This window comes from Petromyzon marinus, chromosome 85 (assembly GCF_048934315.1).
Source record: "Petromyzon marinus isolate PM22_M1 ecotype Great Lakes invasive population chromosome 85, UKy_Petmar_22M1.pri1.0, whole genome shotgun sequence".
Classification (NCBI taxonomy): Eukaryota; Metazoa; Chordata; class Hyperoartia; order Petromyzontiformes; family Petromyzontidae; genus Petromyzon; species Petromyzon marinus.
This window is the reverse complement of record NC_133750.1, coordinates 839,187-861,320: the sequence shown is the minus strand read 5'-3', so window position 1 is coordinate 861,320 and position 22,134 is coordinate 839,187. Positions and strand designations below refer to the sequence as shown.

Below are 22,134 nucleotides of genomic sequence, written 5' to 3'. Positions count from 1 at the left end.
CCACCCACCCACTCACTCACCCACTCACCCATCCACCCACCACCCACCCACCCACCCACCCACCCACTCACTCACCACCCACCCACCCACTCACCCACCCACCCACTCACCCACCCACCCACCCACTCACCCACCCTCTCACTCAACCCACCCACCCACCCACCGACTCACTCACCCACTCACTCACCCACCCACACACTCACTCACCCACCCACCCACTCACCCACCCACCCACTCACCCACCCACCCACTCACCCACCCACCCACTCACCCACCCACTCACTCACCCACCCACCCACCCACCGACTCACTCACTCACTCACCCACCCATTCACTCACTCACTCACCCACTCACCCACTCACTCACCCACTCACCCACTCACTCACCCACTCACTCACCCACTCACTCACTCACTCACCCACTCACCCACTCACCCACCCACTCACCCACCCACTCACCCACTCACTCACCCACCCACTCACCCACCCACTCACTCACTCACCCACCCACCCACTCACTCACCCACTCACCCACCCACCCACTCACCCACCCACTCACCCACTCACCCACTCACTCACTCACCCACCCACTCACTCACCCACCCACCCACCCACTCACCCACATCACCCACTCACCCACCCACTCACCCACTCACTCACTCACCCACTCACCCACCCACCCACTCACCCACTCACTCACCCACCCACCCACCCACTCACCCACCCACCCACCCACTCACCCACCCACTCACTCACCCACCCACCCACCCACCGACTCACCACTCACTCACCCACTCACTCACCCACTCACTCACCCACTCACCCACCCACCCACCCACTCACTCACTCACCCACTCACTCACTCACTCACCCACTCACCCACTCACCCACCCACTCACCCACCCACTCACCCACTCACTCACCCACCCACTCACCCACCCACTCACTCACTCACCCACCCACCCACCCACTCACTCACCCACTCACCCACCCACTCACTCACCCACCCACTCACCCACTCACTCACCCACTCACTCACCCACTCACTCACTCACCCACTCACCCACCCACTCACTCACCCAATCACTCACCCACTCACTCACTCACCCACTCACCCACTCACCCACCCACTCACCCACCCACCCACCGACTCACTCACTCACTCACCCACCCACTCACCCACTCACTCACCCACTCACTCACCCACCCACCCACCCACTCACTCACCCACCCACCCACCCACTCACCCACCCACCCACTCACCCACCCACTCACTCACCCACCCACCCACCCACCGACTCACTCACTCACTCACCCACTCACTCACCCACTCACCCACCCACCCACCCACTCACTCACCCACTCACCCATCCACCCACCCACTCACCCACCCACCCACCCACCCACTCACTCACCCACCCACCCACTCACCCACCCACCCACTCACCCACCCACCCACCCACTCACCCACCCTCTCACTCACCCACCCACCCACCCACCGACTCACTCACCCACTCACTCACCCACCCACACACTCACTCACCCACCCACCCACTCACCCACCCACCCACTCACCCACCCACCCACTCACCCACCCACCCACTCACCCACCCACTCACTCACCCACCCACCCACCCACCGACTCACTCACTCACTCACCCACCCATTCACTCACTCACTCACCCACTCACCCACTCACTCACACCACTCACCCACTCACTCACCCACTCACTCACCCACTCACTCACTCACTCACCCACTCACCCACTCACCCACCCACTCACCCACCCACTCACCCACTCACTCACCCACCCACTCACCCACCCCCACTCACTCACTCACCCACCCACCCACTCACTCACCCACTCACCCACCCACCCACTCACCCACCCACTCACCCACTCACCCACTCACTCACTCACCCACCCACTCACTCACCCACCCACCCACCCACTCACCCACTCACCCACTCACCCCACCCACTCACCCACCCACTCACTCACCCACCCACCCACCCACCGACTCACTCACTCACTCACCCACTCACTCACCCACTCACTCACCCACTCACCCACCCACCCACCCACTCACTCACTCACCCACTCACTCACTCACTCACCCACTCACCCACTCACCCACCCACTCACCCACCCACTCACCCACTCACTCACCCACCCACTCACCCACCCACTCACTCACTCACCCACCCACCCACCCACTCACTCACCCACTCACCCACCCACTCACTCACCCACCCACTCACCCACTCACTCACCCACTCACTCACCCACTCACTCACTCACCCACTCACCCACCCACTCACTCACCCAATCACTCACCCACTCACTCACTCACCCACTCACCCACTCACCCACCCACTCACCCACCCACCCACCGACTCACTCACTCACTCACCCACCCACTCACCCACTCACTCACCCACTCACTCACCCACCCACCCACCCACTCACTCACCCACCCACCCACCCACTCACCCACCCACCCACTCACCCACCCACTCACTCACCCACCCACCCACCCACCGACTCACTCACTCACTCACCCACTCACTCACCCACTCACCCACCCACCCACCCACTCACTCACCCACTCACCCATCCACCCACCCACTCACCCACCCACCCACCCACCCACTCACTCACCCACCCACCCACTCACCCACCCACCCACTCACCCACCCACCCACCCACTCACCCACCCTCTCACTCACCCACCCACCCACCCACCGACTCACTCACCCACTCACTCACCCACCCACACACTCACTCACCCACCCACCCACTCACCCACCCACCCACTCACCCACCCACCCACTCACCCACCCACCCACTCACCCACCCACTCACTCACCCACCCACCCACCCACCGACTCACTCACTCACTCACCCACCCATTCACTCACTCACTCACCCACTCACCCACTCACTCACCCACTCACCCACTCACTCACCCACTCACTCACCCACTCACTCACTCACTCACCCACTCACCCACTCACCCACCCACTCACCCACCCACTCACCCACTCACTCACCCACCCACTCACCCACCCACTCACTCACTCACCCACCCACCCACTCACTCACCCACTCACCCACCCACCCACTCACCCACCCACTCACCCACTCACCCACTCACTCACTCACCCACCCACTCACTCACCCACCCACCCACCCACTCACCCACTCACCCACTCACCCACCCACTCACCCACTCACTCACTCACCCACTCACCCACCCACCCACTCACCCACTCACTCACCCACCCACCCACCCACTCACCCACCCACTCACCCACTCACCCACCCACCCACCCACTCACCCACTCACCCACCCACCCACCCACCATGCTGATGGCTGTGCTGAGTGCAGGTAGCTGAGGAGGTTTCACCTTCTCTTGAGCCATTCCACTCAGCACTGATGCCTCAAAGTGAGTACCCCCTCAGCTACCCCTCAGCTACCCCCCCAGCTACCCCCTCAGCCACCCCCTCAGCCACCCCTCAGCCACCCCCTCAGCCACCCCTCAGCTACCCCCTCAGCGACCCCTCAGCTACCCCCTCAGCCACCACCCCAGCCACCCCTCAGCCACCCCCTCAGCTACCCCTCAGCCACCCTCTCAGCTACCCCCTCAGCTACTCCCTCAGCTACCCCCTCAGCTACCCCCTCAGCTACCCCCTCAGCTACCCCCTCAGCTACCCCCTCCACTACCCCCCCCCTCAGCTACCCCCTCAGCTACCCCCTCAGCTACCCCCCTAGACCCCCTCAGCCACCCCCTCAGCTACCCCTCAGCCACCCCCTCAGCCACCCCCTCAGCTACCCCCTCAGCCACCCCCTCAGCTACCCCCTCAGCCACCCCCTCAGCTACCCCCTCAGCTACTCCCTCAGCTACCCCCTCAGCTACCCCCTCAGCCACCCCCTCAGCTACCCCCTTAGACACCCCCTCAGCTACCCCCTCAGCTACCCCCTCAGACACCCCCTCAGCCACCCCCTCAGCTACCCCTCAGCCACCCCCTCAGCCACCCCCTCAGCCACCCCCTCAGCTACCCCCTCAGCTACTCCCTCAGCTACCCCCTCAGCTACCCCCTCAGCCACCCCCTCAGCTACCCCGTTAGACACCCCCTCAGCTACCCCCTCAGCTACCCCCCTAGACCCCCTCAGCTACCACCTCAGCTACCCCCTCAGCTACCCCCTCAGCCACCCCCTCAGCTACCCCCTTAGACACCCCCTCAGCTACCCCCTCAGCCACCCCCTCAGCCACCCCCTCAGCTACCCCCTCAGCTACTCCCTCAGCTACCCCCTCAGCTTCCCCCTCAGCCACCCCCTCAGCCACCCCTTCACCCACCCCCTCAGCTACCCCCCTCAGACACCCCTTCAGACACCCTCTCAGCTACTCCCTCAGCTACCCCCTCAGCCACCCCCTTAGACACCCCCTCAGCTACCCCCCCTAGACCCCCTCAGCTACCCCCTCCACTACCCCCCCCCTCAGCTACCCCCTCAGCTACCCCCTCAGCTACCCCCCTAGACCCCCTCAGCCACCCCCTCAGCTACCCCTCAGCCACCCCCTCAGCCACCCCCTCAGCTACCCCCTCAGCCACCCCCTCAGCTACCCCCTCAGCCACCCCCTCAGCTACCCCCTCAGCTACTCCCTCAGCTACCCCCTCAGCCACCCCCTCAGCTACCCCCTCAGCTACCCCCTCAGCTACCCCCTCAGCTACCCCCTCAGCTACCCCTCAGCTACCCCCTCAGCCACCCCCTCAGCCACTCCCTCAGCCACCCCACTCAGACACCCCCTCAGCTACCCCGTCAGCTACCCCCTCAGCTACCCCCTCAGACACCCCTTCAGACACCCCCTCACCCACCCCCTCAGCTACCCCCTCAGCTACCCCCTCAGACACCCCCTCAGCTACCCCCTCAGCTACCCCCTCAGCCACCCCCTCAGCTACCCCCTCACCCACCCCCTCAGCTACCCCCTCAGCTACCCCCTCAGCCACCCCCTCACCCACCCCCTCACCCACCCCCTCAGCAACCCCCTCAGCTACCCCCTCAGCTACTCCCTCAGTTACCCCCTCAGCTACCCCCTCAGCTACCCCCTCAGCTACCCCCTTAGCTACCCCCTCACCCACCCCCTCAGCTACCCCCTCAGCTACCCCCTCAGCTACCCCCTCAGCCATCCCCTCAGCTACCCCCTCAGCCACCCCCTCAGCCACCCCCTCAGCCACCCCTTCAGACACCCCCTCAGCCACCCCCTGAGCTACCCCTCAGCTACCCCCTCAGCTACCCCCTCAGCTACCCCCTCAGCCACCCCCTCAGCTACCCCCTCAGCTACCCCCTCAGCTACCCCTCAGCCACCCCCTCAGCCACCCCCTCAGCTACCCCCTCAGCTACCCCCTCAGCTACCCCCTCAGCTACCCCCTCAGCTACCCCCTCCACTACCCCCCCCCTCAGCTACCCCCTCAGCCACCCCCTCACCCACCCCCTCAGCTACCCCTCAGCTACCCCCTCCACTACCCCCCCCCCCCCTCAGCTACCCCCTCAGCCACCCCCTCAGCTACCCCCTCAGCTACCCCCTCAGCTACCCCTCAGCCACCCCCTCAGCCACCCCCTCAGCTACCCCCTCAGCTACCCCCTCAGCTACCCCCTCAGCTACCCCCTCAGCTACCCCCTCCACTACCCCCCCCCCTCAGCTACCCCCTCAGCCACCCCCTCACCCACCCCCTCAGCTACCCCTCAGCTACCCCCTCCACTACCCCCCCCCTCAGCTACCCCCTCAGCCACCCCCTCAGCTACCCCCCCCCCTCCACTACCCCCCCCCCCCTCAGCTACCCCCTCAGCTACCCCCCTCAGCTACCCCTTCAGCTACCCGTGTGTGTGTCTCTCTACCCAGTGACGCTGGATGGTGACAGTGCCCACAGTGAGGAGTGTTGCCTTCTGTGCTCGGAACGGACTCCTCCACACCAGACTCATCATGGTGCCCACCCACCCACTCACCAAATCACTCACCAACTCACCAACTCACTCACTCACTCACCAACTCACTCACCCACTCACCAAGTCACTCACCCACTCACTCACCCACTCACCAAGTCACTCACCCACTCACCAAGTCACTCACCAACTCACTCACTCACCCACTCACCCACTCACTCACTCACTCACCAACTCACTCACCAAGTCACTCACCCACTCACTCACTCACTCACCCACTCACTCACCCACCCACTCACCAACTCACTCACCAACTCACTCACCAAGTCACTCACCAAGTCACTCACTCACCCACCCACCCACTCACCAAATCACTCACCCACTCATCAAGTCACTCACCCACTCACTCACCCACTCACCAAGTCACTCACCCACTCACTCACCCACTCACCAAGTCACTCACCAACTCACTCACCAACTCACTCACCCACTCACCAACTCACCCACTCACTCACCAAGTCACCAACTCACTCACTCACCCACTCACTCACCCACTCACTCACTCACCCACTCACTCACCAACTCACCAACTCACTCACCAAGTCACTCACCCACTCACTCACGCACTCACCAAGTCACTCACCAAGTCACTCACCAAGTCACTCACCCACTCACCCACTCACCAACTCACTCACCAAGTCACTCACCAAGTCACTCACCCACTCACCAAGTCACTCACCCACTCACTCACCACCCACTCACCCACTCACCAACTCACTCACCAAGTCACTCACCCACTCACTCACCCACCCACTCACCCACTCACTCACTCACACACTCACCAAGTCACTCACCCACTCACTCACCCACTCACTCACCAACTCACTCACTCACCCACTCACCAACTCACTCACTCACTCACCCACTCACTCACCAAGTCACTCACCAACTCACTCACTCAGCCACTCACCAACTCACTCAACAAGTCACTCACCCACTCACCCACACACTCACTCACCCACCCACTCACCCACTCACCAACTCACTCACTCACTCACCCACTCACTCACCAACTCACTCACCCACTCACCAACTCACCAACTCACTCACCAAGTCACTCACCCACCCACTCACCAACTCACTCACTCACCCACTCACCCACTCACCCACTCACTCACTCACCCACTCACCCACTCACTCACTCACCCACCCACTCACCAAGTCACTCACCAAGTCACCCACCCACTCACCAACTCACCAACTCACTCACTCACTCACCCACCCACTCACCAAGTCACTCACCAACTCACTCACCAACTCACTCACTCACCCACTCACCCACTCACTCACTCACCCACCCACTCACCAAGTCACTCACCAAGTCACCCACCCACTCACCAACTCACCAACTCACTCACTCACTCACCCACCCACTCACCAAGTCACTCACCAACTCACTCACCAACTCACCAACTCACTCACCCACTCACCCACTCACTCACCAAGTCACTCACCCCACTCACTCACCAACTCACTCACCCACTCACTCACTCACTCACCAACTCACTCACCAAGTCACTCACCCACTCACCCACTCACTCACTCACTCACCAACTCACTCACCAAGTCACTCACCCACCCACTCACCAACTCACTCACCCACTCACTCACCAAGTCACTCACCAAGTCACTCACCCACTCACTCACCCACTCACTCACTCACTCACCAAGTCACTCACCCACACACTCACTCACTCACCCACTCACTCACCCACTCACTCACTCACTCACTCACCCACTCACCAACTCACTCACCAACTCACTCACCAACTCACTCACCCACTCACCAAGTCACTCACCCACTCACTCACCAAGTCACTCACCCACTCACTCACCAACTCACTCACCCACTCACTCACTCACTCACCAACTCACTCACCAAGTCACTCACCCACTCACCCACTCACTCACCCACTCACTCACCCACCCACCCACTCACCCACTCACCAACTCACTCACCAAGTCACTTACCCACCCACTCACCAACTCACTCACCCACTCACTCACCAAGTCACTCACCAAGTCACTCACCCATTCACTCACCCACTCACTCACTCACTCACCAAGTCACTCACCCACACACTCACTCACTCACCCACTCACTCACCCACTCACTCACCCACTCACCAACTCACTCACCCACTCACCCACCCACTCAATCACTCACTCACTCACCCACTCACCAACTCACTCACCCACTCACTCACTCACTCACCCACTCACTCACTCACCCACCCACTCACCAACTCACTCACTCACTCACCCACTCACTCACCCACTCACCCACTCACTCACTCACCCACCCACTCACTCACCCATTCACCCACTCACTCACTCACCCACCCACTCACCCACCCACTCACTCACCCACTCACCCACTCACTCACCCACCCACTCACCCACTCACTCACTCACTCACCCACTCACCCACTCACTCACTCACCCACTCACCCACCCACCCACTCACCCACTCACTCACTCACCACTCACTCACCCACTCACTCACTCACTCACCCACTCACTCACCCACTCACCAACTCACTCACCCACTCACCCACCCACTCAATCACTCACTCACTCACCCACTCACCAACTCACTCACCCACTCACTCACTCACTCACCCACTCACTCACTCACCCACCCACTCACCAACTCACTCACTCACTCACCCACTCACCCACTCACTCACTCACCCACCCACCCACTCACCCACTCACTCACTCACCCACCCACTCACTCACCCACCCACTCACTCACTCACCCACCCACTCACTCACCCACTCACTCACTCACCCACCCACTCACTCACCCACCCACTCACTCACTCACCCACCCACTCACTCACCCATTCACCCACTCACTCACTCACCCACCCACTCACCCACCCACTCACTCACTCACTCACCCACTCACCCACCCACCCACTCACCCACTCACTCACTCACTCACCCACTCACTCACCCACTCACTCACCCACTCACTCACCAACTCACTCACCCACTCAGTCACTCAGCCACTCACTCACCCACCCACTCACCCACTCACTCACCCACTCACTCACCCACTCACTCACCCACTCACTCACCCACTCACTCACCCACTCACTCACCAACTCACTCACCCACTCAGTCACTCACCCACTCACCACTCACTCACCCACTCACCCACTCACTCACCCCATGACCTTCATGACCCCGTGACCCCAAATGACCCCACGGTGACCCCCCACCCTAGATTTTGGAGACATCCCATTCGCCGACGCGGTGATGGAGCAGGAGGAGGTCGCGGGGTCAGAGGTCGCGGGGTCGTCGGAGGTCACGGGGTCGTCGGAGGTCACGGGGTCGTCGGAGGTCACGGGGTCGGAGGTCACGGGGCCGTTGGGGCAGTTGCGTGACCCCAACGGGAGCTCACAGACCGCTGGAGATCAGAACACCGGTAATGTCTAAGTAGCGTGTCTAAGTAGTAGTGTGTGTGTCTATGTAGTGTCTATGTAGTGTCTATTTAGTAGTGTCTATGTAGTGTCTATGTAGTAGTGTGTGTCTATGTAGTGTCTATGTAATGTCTAAGTAGCGTGTCTAAGTAGTAGTGTGTGTCTATGTAGTGTCTATGTAATGTCTAAGTAGCGTGTCTAAGTAGTAGTGTGTGTCTATGTAGTGTCTATGTAGTAGTGTCTATGTAGCGTGTCTAAGTAGCTTGTCTAAGTAGTAGTAATGTCTAAGTAGCTTGTCTATGTATTAGTGTGTGTCTATGTAGTAGTGTCTATGTAGTAGTGTCTATGTAATAGTGTCTATGTAGTAGTGTCTATGTAGCGTGTCTAAGTAGCTTGTCTAAGTAGTAGTAGTAATGTCTAAGTAGCTTGTCTATGTATTAGTGTGTGTCTATGTAGTAGTGTCTATGTAGTAGTGTCTATGTAGCTTGTCTAAGTAGTAGTAATGTCTAAGTAGCGTGTCTATGTATTAGTGTGTGTCTATGTATTAGTGTCTATGTAGTAGTGTGTGTCTATGTGGTAGTGTCTATGTAGCTTGTCTATGTAGTAGTGTCTATGTAGTAGTGTCTATGTAGTGTCTATGTAATGTCTATGTAGTAGTGTCTATGTAGTAGTGTCTATGTAGCTTGTCCATGTAGTAGTGTCTATGTAGTAGTAATGTCTAAGTATTAGTGTCTATGTAGTAGTGTCTATGTAGTGTCTATGTAGTAGTGTCTAAGTAGCTTGTCTAAGTAGCTTGTCTAAGTAGTAGTGTCTAAGTAGCGTGTCTATGCAGTAGTAGCTTGTCTACGTAGTGTCTACGCAATGTCTAAGTAGTTGTCTATGTAGTAGTGTCTAAGTAGCTTGTCTAAGTAGCTTGTCTATGTAGCTTGTCTATGTAGTAGTGTGTGTCTAAGTAGCGTGTCTATGTAGCTTGTCTAAGTAGTAGTAGTGTCTAAGTAGCATGTCTATATAGCTTGTCTAAGTAGCTTGTCTAGGTAGTAGTAATGTCTAAGTAGCTTGTCTAAGTAGTAATGTCTAAGTAGCGTGTCTATGTAGCTTGTCTATGTAGTAGTAGCTTGTCTACGTAATGTCTAAGTAGTTGTCTATGTAGTAGTAGTGTCTATGTAGTAGTGTGTGTCTATGTAGCATGTCTATGTAGTAGTAGTGTCTATGTAGTAGTGTGTGTCTATGTAGCGTGTCTATGTAGTAGTGTCTCTGTAGTAGTGTATGTAGTAGTAGTGTCTATGTAGTAGTGTGTGTCTATGTAGTAGTGTCTATGTAGTAGTAGTGTCTATGTAGTAGTGTGTCTATGTAGCTTGTCTATGTAGCTTGTCTGTAGTAGTAGCTTGTCTACGTAGTAGTAGCTTGTCTAAGTAGCTTGTCTATGTAGTAGTGTCTATGTAGTATTAGCTTGTCTAAGTAGCTTGTCTATGTAGTAGTGTCTATATAGTAGTAGCTTGTCTAAGTAGCTTGTCTATGTAGTAGTGTCTATGTAGTAGTAGCTTGTCTAAGTAGCTTGTCTATGTAGTAGCGTGTCCAAGTAGCTTGTCTATGTAGTAGTAGTGTTTAAGTAGTGTGTCTATGTAGTAGTAGCTTGTCTATGTATTAGTATGTGTCTATGTAGTAGTAATGTCTAAGTAGCTTGTCTATGTAGTGTCTACGTAGCTTGTCTATGTAGTAGTGATGTCTAAGTAGCTTGTCTATGTAGTAGTAGCTTGTCTACGTAGTGTCTACGTAATGTCTAAGTAGCTTGTCTAAGTAGCTTGTCTATGTAGTAGTAGCTTGTCTACGTAGTGTCTATGTAATGTCTAAGTAGCTTGTCTATGTAGCTTGTCTATGTAGTAGTAGCTTGTCTACGTAGTGTCTACATAATGTCTAAGTAGCTTGTCTATGTAGTAGTGTATGTCTATGTAGTAGTAATGTCTAAGTAGCATGTCTATGTAGTAGTGTCTATGTAGTAGTAATGTCTAAGTAGCTTGTCTATGTAGTAGTGTGTGTCTAAGTAGGAGGTGCTGAGACTCGCCGTGTGTCTCACTGTGTCTCCCCCCCGTCTCTCTCCCCGTGTCTCTCTCTCACCGTGTGTCTCACCCTGTGTCTCACCGTGTCTCTCTCTCACCGTGTCTCTCTCTCACCGTGTCTCTCTCTCACCGTGTGTCTCACCGTGTGTCTCTCTGTGTCTCTGTGTGTCTCTCTCACCGTGTGTCTCTGTGTGTCTCTGTGTCTCTCACCGTGTGTCTCTGTGTGTCTCACCGTGTGTCTCTGTGTCTCACCGTGTGTCTCTGTGTGTCTCTGTGTCTCACCGTGTGTCTCTGTGTGTCTCTCTGTCTCTGTGTGTCTCACCGTGTGTCTCTGTGTCTCTCTCTCACCGTGTCTCTGTGTCTGTGTGTGTCTCTCTGTGTCTCCAATCAGCTCCGTGTCTACTCCGCAAGGAGGTGCTGAGACTCGCCGTGTCTGTGTGTCTCTGTGTGTGTCTCTGTGTGTGTCTGTGTGTCTCTGTGTGTCTCACCGTGTCTCTGTGTGTGTCTGTGTGTCTCTGTGTGTGTCTGTGTGTCTCTGTGTGTCTCACCGTGTCTCTGTGTCTGTCTGTGTGTCTCTGTGTGTGTCTGTGTGTCTCTGTGTGTCTCACCGTGTCTCTGTGTCTGTCTGTGTGTCTCTGTGTGTCTCTGTGTGTCTCACCGTGTCTCTGTGTCTGTCTGTGTGTCTCTGTGTGTGTCTGTGTGTCTCTGTGTGTCTCACCGTGTCTCTGTGTCTGTCTGTGTGTCTCTGTGTGTCTCTGTGTGTCTCTGTGTGTCTCCCCGTGTCTCCAATCAGCTCCGTGTCTACTCCGCAAGGAGGTGCTGAGACTCACCGTGTCTCTCTCTCACCGTGTCTCTGTGTGTGTCTCTGTGTGTGTCTCTGTGTCTCTGTGTGTCTCTGTGTGTCTCACCGTGTCTCTGTGTGTCTCTGTGTCTCACCGTGTGTCTCTGTGTCTCTTTGTGTCTCCAAACAGCTCCGTGTCTACTCCGCAAGGAGGTGCTGAGACTCGCCGTGTCTCTCTCTCACCGTGTCTCTGTGTGTGTGTCTCTGTGTGTCTCTCTCTCACCGTGTGTCTCTGTGTGTCTGTGTGTCTCTCTCTCACCGTGTCTCGGTGTGTGTCTCCCGGTGTCTCCAATCAGCTCCGTGTCTACTCCGCAAGGAGGTGCTGAGACTCACCGTGTCTCTCTCTCACCGTGTCTCTCTGTGTGTCTCTGTGTGTCTCTCTCTCACCGTGTGTCTCACCGTGTCTCTCTGTGTGTCTCTGTGTGTCTCCAAACAGCTCCGTGTCTACTCCGCAAGGATGTGCTGAGACTCGCCGTGTCTCTGTGTGTCTCTGTGTGTCTCTGTGTCTCTGTGTCTCTGTGTGTCTCACCGTGTCTCCAAACAGCTCCGTGTCTACTCCGCAAGGAGGTGCTGAGACTCGCTGTGTCTCTCTCTCACCGTGTGTCTCTGTGTGTCTCTGTGTCTCTGTGTGTCTCTGTGTGTCTCCAATCAGCTCCGTGTCTACTCCGCAAGGAGGTGCTGAGACTCGCCGTGTCTCTGTGTGTGTCTCTGTGTCTCTGTGTGTCTCTCTCTCACCGTGTGTCTCTGTGTGTCTCCCCACGTGTCTCCGTGTGTCTCCAATCAGCTCCGTGTCTACTCCGCAAGGAGGTGCTGAGACTCGCCGTGTCTCTCTCTCACCGTGTGTCTCTGTGTCTCACCGTGTGTCTCTGTGTCTCACCGTGTGTCTTCTGTGTGTCTCTGTGTGTCTCTGTGTCTCACCGTGTCTCTCTCTCCGTGTGTCTCCAAACAGCTCCGTGTCTACTCCGCAAGGAGGTGCTGAGACTCACCGTGTCTCTGTGTGTCTCTGTGTGTCTCTGTGTGTCTCTCTCTCACCGTGTCTCTGTGTGTCTCACCGTGTCTCTGTGTGTCTCTGTGTCTCTGTGTGTCTCTGTGTGTCTCTCTCTAACCGTGTGTGTCTCTGTGTGTCTCTGTGTGTCTCTGTGTGTCTCCAATCAGCTCCGTGTCTACTCCGCAAGGAGGTGCTGAGACTCGCCGTGTCTCTCACTGTGTGTCTCTGTGTGTCTCTGTGTGTCTCTCTGTGTGTCTCTGTGTGTGTCTCTGTGTGTGTCACCGTGTCTCTGTGTGTCTCTGTGTGAGTATCTGTGTGTGTCTCTGTGTGAGTCTCTGTGTGTCTCTGTGTGTCTCTGTGTGAGTCTCTGTGTGTGTCACCGTGTCTCTGTGTGTCTCTGTGTGTCTCTGTGTGTCTCTGTGTGAGTCTCTGTGTGTGTCTCTGTGTCTCTGTGTGTCTCTGTGTGAGTCTCTGTGTGAGTCTCTGTGTGTGTCTCTGTGTCTCTGTGTGTCTCTGTGTGTGTCTCTGTGTGAGTCTCTGTGTGTCTCACCGTGTCTCTGTGTGTCTCCCTCTCACCGTGTCTCCAAACAGCTCCGTGTCTACTCCGCAAGGAGGTGCTGAGACTCACCGTGTCTCTCTGTGTGTCTCTGTGTCTCTGTGTGTCTCTCTGTGTCTCACCGTGTCTCTCTCTGTGTGTGTCTCCATTCAGCTCCGTGTCTACTCCGCAAGGAGGTGCTGAGACTCGCCGTGTCTCTCTCTCACCGTGTCTCTGTGTGTGTGTCTCTGTGTGTCTCTGTGTGAGTCTCTGTGTGTGTCACCGTGTCTGTGTGTCTCTGTGTGAGTCTCTGTGTGTGTCTCTGTGTGAGTCTCTGTGTGTGTCACCGTGTCTCTGTGTGTCTCTGTGTGAGTCTCTGTGTGTGTCTCTGTGTGTGTCTCTGTGTGTCTCTGTGTCTCTGTGTGTCTCCCTCTCACCGTGTCTCCAAACAGCTCCGTGTCTACTCCGCAAGGAGGTGCTGAGACTCGCCGTGTCTCTGTGTCTCTCTCTAACCGTGTGTCTCTGTGTGTGTCTGTGTGTCTCTGTGTGTCTCTGTGTCTCTGTGTGTGTCTCTGTGTCTCCAATCAGCTCCGTGTCTCCTCCGCAAGGAGGTGCTGAGACTCGCCGTTTGTCTCAGCAGCTCAGTCGGAGCGAAGAGCCAGGAAACTGGATTACTCACGTGAGCAAATCCCCCACTAATAGTAGTACCAGTACTATTACTACTAGTACTAGTATTACTAGTACTACACTACTACTACACTACTACTACTAGGTTACTCACGTGAGCAAATCCCCCACTAATAGTAGTACCAATACTATTACTACTAGTACTACTACTACACTACTACTACACTACTACTACTACACTACTACTACTACACTACTAGTACTACTACTACACTACTACTACTACACTACTACTACTACACTACTACTACTACACTACTACTACTACACTACTACTACTACACTACTACTACTACACTACTACTACTACACTACTACTACTACACTACTACTACACTACTACTACTACACTACTACTACTACACTACTACTACTACACTACTACTACACTACTACTAATACACTACTACACTACTACTACACTACTACTACTACACTACTACACTACTACTACTACACTACTACTACACTACTACTACACTACTACTACTACACTACTACTACACTACTACTACTACACTACTACACTACACTACTACTACACTACTACTACACTACTACTACTACACTACACTACTACTACTACACTACTACTACTACACTACTACTACACTACTACTACACTACTACTACACTACTACACTACACTACTACTACTACACTACTACTACACTACTACTACTACTACACTACTACTACACTACTACTACTACACTACTACTACACTACTACTACTACTACACTACTACTACACTACTACTACACTACTACTACTACACTACTACTACTACACTACTACTACACTACTACTACTACACTACTACTACTACACTACTACTACACTACTACTACACTACTACTACACTACTACTACTACACTACTACTACACTACACTACTACACTACTACTACACTACTACTACTACACTACTACTGCTACACTACTACACTACTACTACACTACTACTACTACACTACTACTACACTACTACTACTACACTACTACTACACTACTACTACTACACTACTACACTACTACTACTACACTACTACTACACTACTACTACTACTACACTACTACACTACTACTACACTACTACTACACTACTACACTACTACTACTCCACTACTACTACACTACTACTACTACACTACTACACTACTACTACTACACTACTACTACTACACTACTACTACACTACTACACTACTACTACTACACTACTACTACACTACTACTACACTACTACTACTACACTACACTACTACTACTACACTACTACTACACTACTACACTACTACTACTACACTACTACTACACTACTACTACTACACTACTACTACACTACACTACTACACTACTACTACACTACTACTACTACACTACTACTGCTACACTACTACACTACTACTACACTACTACTACTACACTACTACTACACTACTACTACTACTACACTACTATTACACTACTACTACACTACTACTACTACACTTCTACTACTACACTACTACTACCCCTCTGTCTAACTACCCCTCTGTCTAACTACCCCTCTATCTAACTACCACTCTGTCTAACTACTCTGTCTAACTACTCTGTCTAACTACCACTCTGTCTAGCTACCCCTGTGTCTAACTACCACTCTGTCTAACTACTCTGTCTAACTACTCTGTCTAACTACCCCTCTGTCTGACTACCCCTCTGTCTAACTACCCTTCTGTCTAACTACCCCTGTGTCTAACTACCCCGTGTCTAACTACTCTGTCTAACTACCCCTGTGTCTAACTACCCCTGTATCTAACTACCCCTGTGTCTAACTACTCTGTCTAACTAGCCCTGTGTCTATCTACCACTCTGTCTAACTACCCCTCTGTATAACTACACCTCTGTCTGACTACTCTGTCTAACCACTCTGTCTAACTACCCCTGTGTCTAACTAGCCCTGTGTCTATCTCCCATCAGCATCAAGGAGAAGTTCCCACACGTCTTTGACGATGTCTGCCTCTACTCCGACGTGTCGGCTCTGTCTAACTACTCTAACTACTCTGTCTAACTACCCCTGTGTCTAACTACCCCGTGTCTAACTACTCTGTCTAACTACCACTCTAACTAGCCCTCTGTCTGACTAGCCCTCTAACTACCCCTCTAACTACTCTGTCTGTCTACCACTCTGTCTGACTACCACTCTGTCTGACTACCCCTCTAACTACACCTCTGTCTAACTAGCCCTCTGTCTAACTACCCCGTGTCTAACTACTCTGTCTAACTACCCCTCTGTCTGACTACCCCTCTGTCTAACTACCCCTCTAACTACCCCTCTATCTACCACTCTGTCTATCTACCACTCTGTCTAACTACCCCTCTGTCTAACTACTCTGTCTAACTACCCCTGTGTCTAACTACCCCGTGTCTAACTACTCTGTCTAACTACCACTCTAACTAGCCCTCTGTCTGACTACCCCTGTGTCTAACTAGCCCTGTGTCTACCATCAGCATCAAGGAGAAGTTCCCACACGTCTTTGACGATGTCTGCCTCTACTCCGACGTGTCGGCTCTGTCTAACTACTCTGTCTAACTACTCTGTCTAACTACTCTGTCTAACTACTCTGTCTGTCTACCATCAGCATCAAGGAGAAGTTCCCACACGTCTTTGACGATGTCTGCCTCTACTCAGACGTTTCGGCTCTGACTACCACTCTGTCTAACTACCCCTCTGTCTAACTACTCTGTCTAACTACTCTGTCTAACTACCACTCTGTCTAACTACTCTGTCTAAGTACTCTGTCTAACTAGCCCTGTGTCTATCTACCATCAGCATCAAGGAGAAGTTCCCACACGTCTTTGACGATGTCTGCCTCTACTCCGACGTGTCGGCTCTGTCTAACTACTCTGTCTAACTACCACTCTGTCTAGCTACCCCTGTGTCTAACTACTCTGTCTATCTACCAACAGCATCAAGGAGAAGTTCCCACACGTCTTTGACGATGTCTGCCTCTACTCCGACGTTTCGGCTCTGACTACCACTCTGTCTAACTACCCCTCTGTCTAACTACTCTGTCTAACTACTCTGTCTAACTACCACTCTGTCTAACTACTCTGTCTAAGTACTCTGTCTAACTAGCCCTGTGTCTATCTACCATCAGCATCAAGGAGAAGTTCCCACACGTCTTTGACGATGTCTGCCTCTACTCAGACGTGTCGGCTCTGTCTAACTACTCTGTCTAACTACTCTGTCTAACTACTGTGTCTAACTACTCTGTCTATCTACCAACAGCATCAAGGAGAAGTTCCCACACGTCTTTGACGATGTCTGCCTCTACTCAGACGTGTCGGCTCTGTCTAACTACTCTGTCTAACTACTCTGTCTAACTACTGTGTCTATCTACCACTCTGTCTAACTACCACTCTGTCTAACTACTCTGTCTATCTACCATCAGCATCAAGGAGAAGTTCCCGCACGTCTTTGACGATGTCTGCCTCTACTCAGACGTGTCGGCCCTGTCTAACTAGCCCTGTGTCTAACTAGCCCTGTGTCTGACTACTCTGTCTAACTACTGTGTCTATCTACCATCAGCATCAAGGAGAAGTTCCCACACGTCTTTGACGATGTCTGCCTCTACTCAGACGTGTCGGCCCTGTCTAACTAGCCCTGTGTCTAACTAGCCCTGTGTCTGACTACTCTGTCTAACTACTGTGTCTATCTACCATCAGCATCAAGGAGAAGTTCCCACACGTCTTTGACGATGTCTGCCTCTACTCAGACGTGTCGGCCCTGTCTAACTAGCCCTGTGTCTAACTAGCCCTGTGTCTGACTACTCTGTCTAACTACTGTGTCTATCTACCATCAGCATCAAGGAGAAGTTCCCACACGTCTTTGACGATGTCTGCCTCTACTCAGACGTGTCGGCTCTGTCTAACTACTCTGTCTAACTACTCTGTCTAACTACTGTGTCTATCTACCACTCTGTCTAACTACCACTCTGTCTAACTACTCTGTCTATCTACCATCAGCATCAAGGAGAAGTTCCCGCACGTCTTTGACGATGTCTGCCTCTACTCAGACGTGTCGGCCCTGTCTAACTAGCCCTGTGTCTAACTAGCCCTGTGTCTAACTAGCCCTGTGTCTGACTACTCTGTCTAACTACTGTGTCTATCTACCAACAGCATCAAGGAGAAGTTCCCACACGTCTTTGACGATGTCTGCCTCTACTCAGACGTGTCGGCTCTGTCTACCACTCTGTCTAACTACTCTGTCTAACTACTGTGTCTATCTACCACTCTGTCTAACTACCACTCTGTCTAACTACTGTGTCTATCTACCATCAGCATCAAGGAGAAGTTCCCGCACGTCTTTGACGATGTCTGCCTCTACTCCGACGTGTCGGCCCTGTCTAACTAGCCCTGTGTCTAACTAGCCCTGTGTCTGACTACTCTGTCTAACTAGCCCTGTGTCTATCTACCATCAGCATCAAGGAGAAGTTCCCGCACGTCTTTGACGATGTCTGCCTCTACTCAGACGTGTCGGCCCTGTTGGCGTCCTGCTCCTTTAGATTGTCATCCCGTCGCTTCCTGCAGGAACTCTTTCAAGATTCTCCCTTCCAGCTGGTACGTGACTAGTCACTCAGTCACTCAGTCAGTCAGTCAGTCACTCAGTCAGTCACTCAGACAGTCAGTCAGTCACTTAGTCAGTTACTCACTCAGTCACTCAGACAGTCACTCAGACAGACAGTCAGTCAGGAGCTCTTTCAAGATTCTCCCTTCCAGCTGGTACGTGACTAGTCAGTCAGTCAGTCACTCAGTCAGTCAGTTACTCAGTCAGTCAGTCAGTCACTCAGTCAGTTACTCACTCAGACAGTCAGTCACTTAGCCAGTCAGTCAGTCATTCACTCAGACAGTCACTCAGACAGACAGTCAGTCAGGAGCTCTTTCAAGATTCTCCCTTCCAGCTGGTACGTGACTAGTCAGTTAGTTAGTCACTTAGTCAGTCACTCAGTCACTCAGTCAGTCAGTCAGTCACTTAGTCAGTTACTCACTCAGACAGACAGTCACTCAGACAGACAGTCAGTCAGGAGCTCTTTCAAGATTCTCCCTTCCAGCTGGTACGTGACCAGTCAGTTAGTCAGTCACTTAGTCAGTCACTCAGTTAGTCAGTCACTCAGTTAGTCAGTCACTCAGTCAGTCAGTCAGTCAATTACTCAGTCAGTCAGTCACTCAGACAGACAGACAGTCAGGAGCTCTTTCAAGATTCTCCCTTCCAGCTGGTACGTGACTAGTCACTCAGTCAGTCAGTCAGTCACTCAGTCAGTCAGTTAGTCACTCAGTCAGTCACTTAGTCAGTCAGTCATTCACTCAGTCAGTCAGTTACTCAGACAGACAGTCAGTCAGTCACTCAGTCAGTCACTCAGACAGACAGTCAGTCAGGAGCTCTTTCAAGATTCTCCCTTCCAGCTGGTATGTGACCAGTCAGTCAGTCAGTCACTTAGTCAGTCAGTCAGTCACTCAGTCAGTTACTCACTCAGTCACTCAGACAGACAGTCAGTCAGGAGCTCTTTCAAGATTCTCCCTTCCAGCTGGTACGTGACTAGTCAGTCAGTTAGTCACTTAGTCAGTCACTCAGTTAGTCAGTCACTCAGTTAGTCAGTCACTCAGTCAGTCAGTCAGTCAATTACTCAGTCAGTCAGTCACTCAGACAGACAGACAGTCAGGAGCTCTTTCAAGATTCTCCCTTCCAGCTGGTACGTGACTAGTTACTCAGTCAGTCAGTCAGTCACTCAGTCAGTCAGTTAGTCACTCAGTCAGTCACTTAGTCAGTCAGCCAGTCAGTCACTCAGACAGTCAGTCAGGAGCTCTTTCAAGATTCTCCCTTCCAGCTGGTACGTGACTAGTCACTCGCCTAGTCAGTCAGTCACTCAGTCAGTCAGTTAGTCACTCAGTCAGTCAGTCACTCACTCTGTCACTCAGACAGACAGTCAGTCAGGAGCTCTTTCAAGATTCTCCCTTCCAGCTGGTACGTGACTAGTCAGTCAGTCAGTCACTCAGTCAGTCAGTCAGTCAGTCAGCCAGTCAGTCACTCAGACAGTCAGTCAGTCAGGAGCTCTTTCAAGATTCTCCCTTCCAGCTGGTACGTGACTAGTCAGTCAGTTAGTCACTTAGTCAGTCACTCAGTTAGTCAGTCACTCAGTTAGTCAGTCACTCAGTCAGTCAGTCAGTCAATTACTCAGTCAGTCAGTCACTCAGACAGACAGACAGTCAGGAGCTCTTTCAAGATTCTCCCTTCCAGCTGGTACGTGACTAGTTACTCAGTCAGTCAGTCAGTCACTCAGTCAGTCAGTTAGTCACTCAGTCAGTCACTTAGTCAGTCAGTCATTCACTCAGTCAGTCAGTTACTCAGACAGTCAGTCAGTCAGGAGCTCTTTCAAGATTCTCCCTTCCAGCTGGTACGTGACCAGTCAGTCAGTTAGTTAGTCAGTCAGTCACTCAGTCAGTTACTCACTCAGTCAGTTACTCAGACAGACAGTCAGTCAGTCACTCAGTCAGTCACTCAGACAGACAGTCAGTCAGGAGCTCTTTCAAGATTCTCCCTTCCAGCTGGTACGTGACCAGTCAGTTAGTCAGTCAGTCAGTCAGTCACTCAGTCAGTCACTCAGTCAGTCAGTCAGTTAGTCACTCAGTCAGTCAGGAGCTCTTTCAAGATTCTCCCTTCCAGCTGGTACGTGACTAGTCACTCGCCTAGTCAGTCAGTCACTTAGCCAGTCAGTCAGTCAGTTAGTCAGTTACTCAGTCACTCAGACAGTCACTCAGACAGTCAGTCAGGAGCTCTTTCAAGATTCTCCCTTCCAGCTGGTACGTGACCAGTCAGTTAGTTAGTCACTTAGTCAGTCACTCAGTTAGTCAGTCAGTCACTTAGTCAGTTAATCACTCAGACAGTCAGTCACTTAGCCAGTCAGTCAGTCACTTAGTCAGTCAGTCACTCAGACAGACAGTCAGGAGCTCTTTCAAGATTCTCCCTTCCAGCTGGTACGTGACCAGTCAGTTAGTTAGTCACTTAGTCAGTCACTCAGTTAGTCAGTCAGTCACTTAGTCAGTTACTCACTCAGACAGACAGTCACTCAGACAGACAGTCAGTCAGGAGCTCTTTCAAGATTCTCCCTTCCAGCTGGTACGTGACCAGTCAGTCAGTCAGTCACTTAGTCAGTCAGTCAGTCACTCAGTCAGTTACTCACTCAGTCACTCAGTCACTCAGACAGACAGACAGTCAGGAGCTCTTTCAAGATTCTCCCTTCCAGCTGGTACGTGACCAGTCAGTTAGTCAGTCAGTCACTCAGTTAGTCAGGAGCTCTTTCAAGATTCTCCCTTCCAGCTGGTACGTGACCAGTCACTCAAACAGTCAGTCAGTCACTCAGTCAGTCACTCAGTCAGTTACTCAGACAGTCACTCAGTCAGTTACTCAGACAGTCAGTCAGTCAGGAGCTCTTTCAAGATTCTCCCTTCCAGCTGGTACGTGACTAGTCACTCACTTAGTCAGTCAGTCACTTAGCCAGTCAGTCAGTCAGTTAGTCACTCAAACAGTCAGTCAGTCAGTCACTCAG

General features: G+C 53.1%; 1 protein-coding gene across 1 annotated transcript in view; it reads left to right on the top strand.

The window, feature by feature from the left end:
- Positions 1–22,134, top strand: part of LOC142907908 (rapamycin-insensitive companion of mTOR-like) — a 33,036-nt gene that overhangs the window by 7,157 nt on the left and 3,745 nt on the right. Inside the window, exons 2-7 of the mRNA XM_076057834.1 lie at positions 3,394–3,451; positions 5,906–5,989; positions 9,242–9,442; positions 12,632–12,654; positions 14,470–14,537; positions 19,012–19,150. Coding sequence (XP_075913949.1) covers positions 3,442–3,451; positions 5,906–5,989; positions 9,242–9,442; positions 12,632–12,654; positions 14,470–14,537; positions 19,012–19,150 — 525 coding nt within the window. The 5' untranslated portion in view covers positions 3,394–3,441. The remainder of the gene's footprint in view (positions 1–3,393; positions 3,452–5,905; positions 5,990–9,241; positions 9,443–12,631; positions 12,655–14,469; positions 14,538–19,011; positions 19,151–22,134) is intronic.